Source organism: Mesitornis unicolor, unplaced genomic scaffold, assembly GCF_000695765.1.
Source record: "Mesitornis unicolor isolate BGI_N332 unplaced genomic scaffold, ASM69576v1 scaffold8661, whole genome shotgun sequence".
NCBI classification, from domain to species: Eukaryota; Metazoa; Chordata; class Aves; order Mesitornithiformes; family Mesitornithidae; genus Mesitornis; species Mesitornis unicolor.
Window position 1 is genome coordinate 29,990 of NW_010164429.1, and position 9,555 is coordinate 39,544.

Below are 9,555 nucleotides of genomic sequence, written 5' to 3' on the forward strand. Positions count from 1 at the left end.
GTTGAGCTCCCAATCACAAAGTCTCCAAAGATTATTCAGTTCTCTGTCGGACACGATGGCTCGCATGCCTTACTTGTTGCTGAAGATGGAAGCATATTCTTCACAGGCTCTGCTAGCAAAGGAGAGGATGGCGAATCCAGTACGTATTATGCTTGCTTGATCAATGATTGATAAAACCCTATTAACCACCTTATAATTTGAAGAGTTTTAACATTTTCCAAGAACATGTAAGCATGCCATTGGATTTGGACTTTACAGCAGCCGCAGATCCTGACAACCAATACCACTGCATTTCTGAGCTAGAGGTGTTGAGCTCCGTTTTAGCACAGTTTGGATTGTGTGGTGGGAGCCTTATTTTGGAGCTGTCCTGAGAAAAGGCAAGCTTGGTCAACAGGCAATCGGACTTTGCCTGAAAAGCTGAAGAGCAAAACTTTTGCCACTTTGCTGTTGTTTTAGTGAACTTTGTAAATGATTTGTGCTACTGAAATTAGACTACAATTCCAGATGAAACAGAAGTTTAGAACGTTTTAGTAAATTGCTGTCGCTGCGTTTGCCAAAATTGGCAAAATGTAGGTGAGAAGATTTAGTGCTTACTAGATCTCCTTACTGAAGAATCTGCTCAAGGACCTTATCTCAAGGTCTTTCTGAGTTCTTTTAAAAATTCAACTCCTTTCTGAAACTCATTTGGTTCTCTTTGTCACTCTCTACTTTGGCTCAGAGTGGATGTGCACAAGTTTTAGGTTTTTTGTTTTTTTTTTTTTCCCTTGATTTCTTTTAAACCTGGGCAGAGAGACTGTGTTTCTGTCAGCAAGGTGCATGTGTGCTCTTTGTAGAAAGTTGGTAACTGTTAGCAAGTTATTTTCGTCAACTTGGAGAAGAGTTTGCAGGCAGTAATAGTAACTGTTAGTAGTAGCTATTGTTTTATGCAATCCTTAGCTGTGTTGTTACTGTTTTGCTTGAGGCCATATTGCAAACAGTGATCTTGGGGTGGCATTTTTTTGAGTACTTTCTTCCCTTTTTTCTCTTATGAGAATCTGTTGTGACTCAAAGGTTTTCTAAACATGGTTTTAATAAATAGAGAATTTAATATTTTTCCTTTAGAAAAATGAACTTATATAACATTTCTCTCTGAACTTGTGTGTACATTGCCGTGTATATTCTTCTCAAGATGGCAATTATGACTTTTTTGACTATGCGCTGCTTTATAAAGTTCATGAAGTTAGTTCAGTATGTATATGAAAGAAAACCTGAAGAATCATTCCTGAAAGACACCTATATATTGATGATTTTGCCATTGAAATTTTTGAGCCAGTGCAATCTAATAAAAATTAGACCAAGAGATCATACAGATGGATTTTTTTTTTTCTCCTAGTAGCAGTCTGAAAACTATCCCCTAATTATGAAACAAATGTTACTGTGCCCTTGAAGGATTTTTGATAGAATGACTTGCACTTTATTTATTTATTTAAAGCTAAAAGCAGACGGCAATCAAAACCATATAAGCCTAAAAAAATAATTAAAATGGAAGGAAAGATTGTCATATCTACAGCGTGCAATAACGGAAGCAGTTCTGTAATTTCAAAGGATGGAGAACTCTACATGTTTGGAAAAGATGCCATTTACTCTGATAGTACAAGTAAGTTAAATATTTGTCTTAAGTGATTTCTCAGCTAGTGTAATTGAAATTATTCTGGAGGTTTTTAGTCTGTGGAAGTGATGTTTTTGTGTTTCCTGCTCTCCTAATAGACTTTTGAATTTGTACAGATTCAGCCAAATATGACAGGAGGATAGAAAGAGAAAACAGTTTCCTTAAGCTCTGTAAAAACATAGCAGCACTGTTGACAAATACCCAAATTAATACTTCCACTAAGGAGAAAAAGTCATCATTTGTTATGTTAGTGTGACACTAGAAGGCCACACAAAGAGAAGTCACAGAAATGAGACATCTTTATGCTATGAACAAAGGCTGCAGGAAACCAGGCCTGCTTACAAGACAGTCTGTTCTGAGTTTGCAGGTGATCCCATACATCTCAGTTTAAATAAAATATTAAAGAAATAAACTCCAATAACATTAAGACTCCTTTAGAATTGCTTTTCAGAACAGGTGATTTGCAGCAGTTTGGTTTGGCTTTGGCTTTGGATTTCCTTTCTTTACAGGACAAATGGCCTAGGCCTAATTCTCCTTTCACTTCTTTTTCTAGCACTAGTTTTTTATATCTGTTGTTTTTCTCCCTTGCTGCTAATTTAAAAATTGTCAGTATCCGCTAGCAATTTTTTTATATCGCTGAAGTTTCCTTGACAAGTAGAAGGTGTGATTTACCACTCAACTGTTTTATGCCTTGTAGGTTTAGTAGCAGATCTGAAAGGCCATTTTGTGACTCAGGTAGCCATGGGCAAAGCTCACACCTGTGTGTTAATGAAGAATGGAGAAGTTTGGACATTTGGTGTAAATAATAAAGGACAGTGTGGACGAGACACAGGCTCCATGAGCCAAGGAGGAAAAGGTGAGGGACCTAGATTTTTCCTTTTGTTTTGTGTGCTCGAAAATATCACAAGTAAATACATAGCTAAGTGTTTCATTATAAAATGTAATTCCAATGCTAAAGCTTAAGTATATGCAGCATGCTTAAAAAAATAAACAGGTGTGGATGCTTTCACTTCTGCTGTCAGGTGTTTGTTGTTCTGCACATACTAGTAAATTTATGTTAAATCAATAAATCTCAGTTACTTTTGGTGGTGAAAAAGCTTTTATTTAAAACAAACAAAAAACAACAAAAAATCCCCAAACCTCATCATTCCTTGTTACTATCTGCTGTTGTCATAGTATGAAAATAAAATTCTGCCTTTCCTTGTTTGCATTCAGTCTGGAGGCTGTTATTTGCCTCAGTGCAGGGCATGAATGCAAATCTATATCTTTCTCCGCACAACTGAATGTTTCTGTTACTCCTAAATATATGTAAGAAAAATCATACCTATTCACCTTTACCAGATTGGAATACTTTATATGTGACAAGTAAATTACCTGTTACTTGTACACTGAATAGAGATACTTCATTTCCCTTTCAGTTGTGATAACCCAGCCCATGCTCAGAGAGCACATGAGCACTGAGCTTGCAAATCAGGCATGCCTGGCCATTCCTTTAAAAAATCTGATCTGTAAGTGTTCTTCACAGCTTCCTCAGTAGCCACTGTTGGCCTCAGAAAACAGCAATTTCTTGTTTCAATATCTGAATTAGGTTTTGGAGTTGAGAACATGGCAACAGCAATGGATGAAGACCTAGAAGAGGAGCTGGATGACAAAGATGAGAAGTCCATGATGTGTCCTCCAGGCATGCATAAATGGAAGCTGGAGCAGTGTATGGTGTGCACTGTATGTGGAGATTGCACAGGCTATGGAGCGAGCTGTGTTAGCAGTGGGCGTCCTGACAGGGTACCTGGAGGGTAAGGAGACATGGAAATATACTTGCTATAGTGTGTTGAATAGCTAAAGCACCTGCTGAATGTTAACTGAGTCGATGTGTTCTTAAACTTCAATCTAAGTTATCTGAAAGCGTCTGTGCTTTTAAAATGAGAAGTCGGTTAAAATTTTTGTAAATAGCTTGTGATGGTTGCTAGTGATTTAGTTTTAAAAGCTTTTTTTTTTCACATTTCTTCATCATATAGTTCTTTACTAGAAGCTGTTGAATATGGATGCTAATATAATCTATTTCTTGGCAGAGCTACTGGCTTTGGGGTAACCTGTGATCATCTTATGGTGGAAGTTTGTTTTATCTCGCTGTTCCATTTGCTTTTATCTTTTATTTAAGGGTTGAGTTACATAAAAGGTCACTGCTTGATGTATTGCCATTACTATTTCTCCAGCATTACATGTGCTTATTGTTTCCTTGTTTACATTTTCATGTGATGTATGTTTAATTAAATGAAGAAGATTTAAAGCTGAGAAGTTCAGATATGTATAGCCGATGTATGCTCCTTGGCACCATGCAACAGCAGCTAGGATTTAAAATAGCAATACTTTCCATTTATCTCAGGAAAAAATACATGTCCACAGATAGAACAAACTAATAATGCATGTTTTAATTACCAAGGCATCAGTAATGCACAAAAATAAAAGATAGTGATAAAGCAACTCTGTTTGCTACAGAATCTGTGGCTGTGGCTCAGGTGAGTCGGGCTGCGCTGTGTGTGGCTGCTGCAAGGCGTGTGCTAGAGAACTGGATGGCCAGGAAGCGAGGCAAAGAGGAATCCTGGACGCTGTGAAAGAGATGATACCTTTAGATCTCTTGCTGGGTAAGTGATATGAAATCAGCAAGATGGCTTTTAATTTGCTTTCTTACTGCTCTCTTTTTTTATTTATATATTTTTTAAAAATCAGTAAATTTGTTTACACTCGTTAATAAAACCAATCCCAATGCTGGCTTTTGACATTTGAGTGAGAGTAGCAAGTTAGTTGAGAAAGAAGTTTGTTCTTTTCAGTTAATATTTCAGTTAGTATTTTGATTCTTCTGTATGATAAATTTGGGTCATTTTGGTAAGTGAATTATTTTGAACTTGACCTTACTGTAGACATGTGTGCCATTTTCATCTGCGTGGTTATGATACTAATGCTGATACTATGAACTTGTTACTGTCCTTTCTGATAGCCTGAAAATTTTGCAATAATCTTTTTATCTGGGTTTTTTACAGTCAAATAAAAATGAGGAATATTATTTCTTGAAATTTTTTTTTCTTTCTCTTAGAAATTTTCAGAGAGAGAGAGTTGCCAAGAATGTGGAAATTAAAAAAAAAAAGAAAAACGCAAAACACCTCCCATCCCCCTCTTCCTCCCCCAAAATACCCACCTTAGGGGAAAAAATACCAACTGGTATGATTATTGGAAAATTCAGTTTGAGATCTTGCCCTTTAAGATCTGTTATCACAGCATTTTTAATATTGTACTCTGTCTTTACAGGTTTTTGGAGTTACTTCCTTACTTTAAAAAAAAATATATATTTAGACTTACATGGAGCCCTTAATCCTGCTATACTTTTGTGCGGTTTTTCCCCCCCCAAGAGGAAGTCAAATAGAAACTAAAAGTGGTTCTTCTTATAAGTTAACACTAAGGACTTCAAATAACCTCACTGTACAGTCCTGATACTTCCATAGAGATATTTCTAAATGTAATTTGCTTGTGTGTTGCTATCACAGAATTAGGTTCATACTGATGGTGAATGCGGCAGTCGCAGCTCTGCTTCACAGCTCTGCTCTCATGCATGACCAGGGAGGAGTTACAGTTTTTATGCTAACCTCTGCTTTGCTAACTCCTCCCCTAGCAGGATAGACCACAGCTCCTGGTCCTGTTTTGGCCTTGGTATAGTTTGAGGTGAGGGCATTGATCACATTTGTCTGGAGAAGAGTGGCAGTGCTTCCAGGTGGAGTTTTTTGAGGGCAAGGTGTGGTTTTTTTTTTTTTTTTTAGATTTTTTAGATTGTTGCCATTTGTTGAAAAAACAATGTTAGTGCTTATAATAGTATTGTTGTGTTCATTTGAGTCATGTTTTCTGTTTTAAAAAATACTTAACAGTTTCTTTCAAATTCCTATTAAACCAGCTAGTTTGGTAAGTAAGTCAATTTTTACATGCAGATGTATATATGCATTAAATTAATTGCATGCTTCTTAGTAAGCTTAGAGTATGTAGTGGTAAAGCATTCTTAAGCTAAATATCCGTTTAAAGCATTTTTAAAACAGAAGCAATTTTATGCTTGTTTTAATAATAGTTCTTTCTGAAACTTTTTTGGGAAAAATTGAGATAACCGTGAGAACACAACTAAATATAAGTATGTATATGCCTAATAGAAAGAAAGTACTAAATATATTCAGTGATGTTGGAATTGTGGCAGATTCATGAAAACCAGGATATTCAGAGATAAGACCTCGTCTCCAAATGTACTCAACTCCTTTCTTTATTTCTAAATTTTGTGTCAGAGCCATATAAAGAGCAAATAGTAAGCTGCCTTCAGTTTCCATTTACTTCTTCTAGGGTTTATTCCCATCATAACTATTTTTAAAGATAGTTTTACATATTTTATATTCTTAATCTTTGTAGCTGTCCCTGTGCCTGGAGTTAATATTGAAGAACACCTTCAGTTGCGGCAAGAAGAAAAGCGTCAACGTGTAAATAGGAGACATAGATTAGAAGAAGGAAGAGGTAAGTGACTTTCTTATTGATGAGAGGCATGGATAGTTTAAGCAAGCTTCTTAGTCTGTTTTCAAAGAATGGAAATTAATTAGCTTTGCTCCAGTGAGCTAATACAGTAACCAAGCGAAAATCAGAACCTAAATAGCTTATGTTATTTAGCATGCTTTTGGAAAATTGTGAAAAATCTGTGTTTAACAGTCTACTCATAAGAATCGGAATTTTAATGGTGAAGGTAGCATTTTATATTACTTCCATATAGTAAATTCTCATTTTTTTGTTGTTTCCTAGCTGAATAATAGCTGTTCTTTTTAAAATATGTAGATGCTAAAACATTTATGTATATGTATTATGTATATGAAGAGTTTATATGCCTTTTTATATGAATAGTGAAATGGCTGCAAGCCTGTCCAGTGCTAGTTACCTATAACATGAATTATTTAATTATTATTATGAATTATTTAATTTCTGTTGTATAATAGTAAGCAGAATTTCTTGATTTACAAAATGAACTTTTCTATATTTGAATAGCACTAAAAGGTTTTCACACTGAATTAAAAACCAAACCAAAACACTGCATAATTTCAAAATTTTCTTGCCTCCTGTATCATCTGCCTTGGGGATTAGGGTTGTTTTTCCTCACGAGCAATATGTACCTTAACAGGCTTTCAGTACTCTTCTTGTTTTTAAATACCTCAGTGTCTTAATCTGGTAAATAATTAAAGTTGAGAGATGTAGACTGATATAAATCATAATATTTTAGTGAAGCATGTTGATGTGGTTGGTAAGATTACTGCGTGTTGAGAAGAGGAACAACTTTATCGGAATGTCTTGCTCTTCAAGTTCCTGTTATGTTCATAAATAACATTTTGATTCTCCTTTTATGAATCAGATACTGTTTTTACTCAGATACAAAATGTACGTTGTGATCAGACTTAGTTCCTAGACTCCATGCCAGAGAACCTTGTGAGACAAATTGTGGCTTTATTTCACTTGCATGTAGGAAATTACTGGTCTTACCACAAAAAAGGAGCAACAAGGAAGAGAAAGCTTATGGTTTCCTATGCACGTGGAAAAGGGTGGAATATTTCTTTTTCTTTGAATCTTTGTGGTTAATTTTAGCGGTGAGGTGGAGAGGGAAAGCCTTTTTCCTTCCTTTGTCTAGGTAATTTTGAAGCTGCATTGCATATTGCTTGCAAACTGTAGTTACAGCTAACAGTCAATTTTTTTCTTAAATTCTCACTGAACACCCAGATATTGTTGGAAGCTGCTGCTGTTCAGCCCAGAAAGGTAGTGATGACAAAGCTGGGAGATAAATTTCAGCTGGGAAAAAAAAAAGAGAAGCAGAGAAAAATTTCAGTTTGCATCCACTTCTGTGGTTAGAAGTAGAACGAGAGCAGCTTCTCTCTTTTGTATGAAATCTGTCTCTTAATTACAAAAAAACCCCATATCTAATATAGTCTCAGGCAATCAATATTGGGAATGTGTTGTTACTGTTGGTTTGACAGGTGTATAGGGACTGTAGCTAAAAAGGTGCTGCTGGCCAGCTTGCTGCACACATCCACGTTACATGCGCCAAAAGAAGAACCTTAATTTATACTGCTTCTGTATGTCTCTTGTCTTACAGTCTTCAGCTATATGGTCATGTACTTTTACAGGTAGCCTGTGACATTCAGTGCACTGGTGTAGAATTGGAGATCATTGATTTCAATCCTCTGTAATCACAGCTTGCCATATAGCATTTGTTTAGGGAAAGGTGCTAGAAGGGATCAGAATCTGTGTAGTATAAATTCAAATCAAATCGTAAACTCTTCAGTAGTTCTGCCTAAGTGCTTAGATGGCCAGGAATGCAAAAGCACGTTAGTGCACGTAGGTTGATATTAATTGTGTATGTTTTCCTGTAGTCCACTGCTTTATTTAATAAATGCATTCTATTTTGCTAGAAAATGAAATTATTTTTCTGAATAAATGTTTTTTGCCTTTACGCTTTTAATTCACTGTCAGACAAAGTTCATTTTGAAAGGCCTGGATCCTGCAGGACCAAGAAGGAAAAGCTAATCTTGACATTTCCTAGGCTAGGGATGTTTAACCTTGCAGATTTAAAATAGCAGCACTGCAGTCTACCAGTGACTCCCTTATCTCTGTAACTTGAGCTACTGAAATAACTGAGAATAGTAATAGGTTGTTATTGCAAGTGTAGATCTATGTTGGAGGCAAATAATACTCTGCAGGCATTTTTTAACAAGATAAAAGAAGTGTTTACTGCATGGCTGAATTGTTGCACCAGAATTATTCGTAGTACCTGCACTCTGCTGCCTTTGTACAGATGTAAGCAGAGAGCAGATACAGTCTATATGTATGATTTGTTCTCGTGTTTTGTTTCCTGTGGTGCTATTTTGGAAGGAGAAGATGTACTTTGCATCAGGCCAGCACCTGACTGAACATGCAGGCATCATAATGGACTCAAAATAGAGATGTTGCCTATCCTATTATGATTGTGTGATGGATTTAACATGCATAAAAAGCCACAGAGGATCATAGACTTGCACATCCTGTTACATGAATTGGATGCAAATTATGATGAAATGGAGATATATTGAATTTAACTTTATTTTGGATTCAGGCCCTTTAAATAATGGGTGGCAACGTAGGGCACAGAGTATCCAGAAGCAAAGATAAACCCTGTTTTGGTCAGAAGTTTAGATACTGTTACACAGTTGTTATCTTGACCAAGGGAGTGTAATTCAGATGAGTGGCAACTAAGGGCCAGCCGTGTGCTAGCACCATGCTGGAGCTGACAGCCTTCTGTGCTTCCTAAACATTTGCTGTCTCCTAAATCTCCTGTAGTTCTTTTACTCACCCCAATGTACTTCACATCATTCTGTCCTGAAATTTTCTCTCTTTTGCCATCTTCACTCTTAGCACTAAAATGCCAAAGGCTGCCTGCCTTCAGGGCTGTGTCTCGTTCCCTGGACTGTTTGTTGTGCAGGCATTTTCTGGAACTTTAGAACTAATTTTTGCCTAAGTTATCTAAAGATCACCCAGGTCTGTTTGATCACCCACAGATATCCTAGGGCCACACACTTCAAGCTGCACTCTTTGCAGTCCTTGCATCTCTTTTCTAGTTTGTCCTGTCCATTCTCTACTTCTTGGGCTTTTTTCATTAGGTACTTTTCAGTAAGACAACCTTCTTACTTTTTTCATTTTTAGTTTCCCCTGTTGTTCTTCCAGCTTGCCTCTCTATCTTTTGTCCTTCAAACACTTTTAGCTTTCATAATCTGCTTGTCATTCATCTGCCTCCCCTTTCTTGCCTTTTTCTGATCTGCCTCAGTATGTAATACTCCTCAGTATCTCCCCTCCAACTTGGAAAGAGGGAAAGA

General features: G+C 36.5%; 1 protein-coding gene across 1 annotated transcript in view; it reads left to right on the top strand.

The window, feature by feature from the left end:
* MYCBP2 (MYC binding protein 2, E3 ubiquitin protein ligase) overlaps window positions 1-9,555 on the top strand; it is a gene marked incomplete at its 5' end in the record, with an annotated part of 156,400 nt that overhangs the window by 27,297 nt on the left and 119,548 nt on the right. The window contains 6 exon segments of the mRNA XM_010194319.1: window positions 1-139; window positions 1,472-1,636; window positions 2,346-2,504; window positions 3,237-3,441; window positions 4,145-4,290; window positions 6,086-6,187. The exon segment at window positions 1-139 is cut by the window's left edge and continues 30 nt beyond it. Of these exon segments, the coding sequence (XP_010192621.1) occupies window positions 1-139; window positions 1,472-1,636; window positions 2,346-2,504; window positions 3,237-3,441; window positions 4,145-4,290; window positions 6,086-6,187 (916 nt within the window).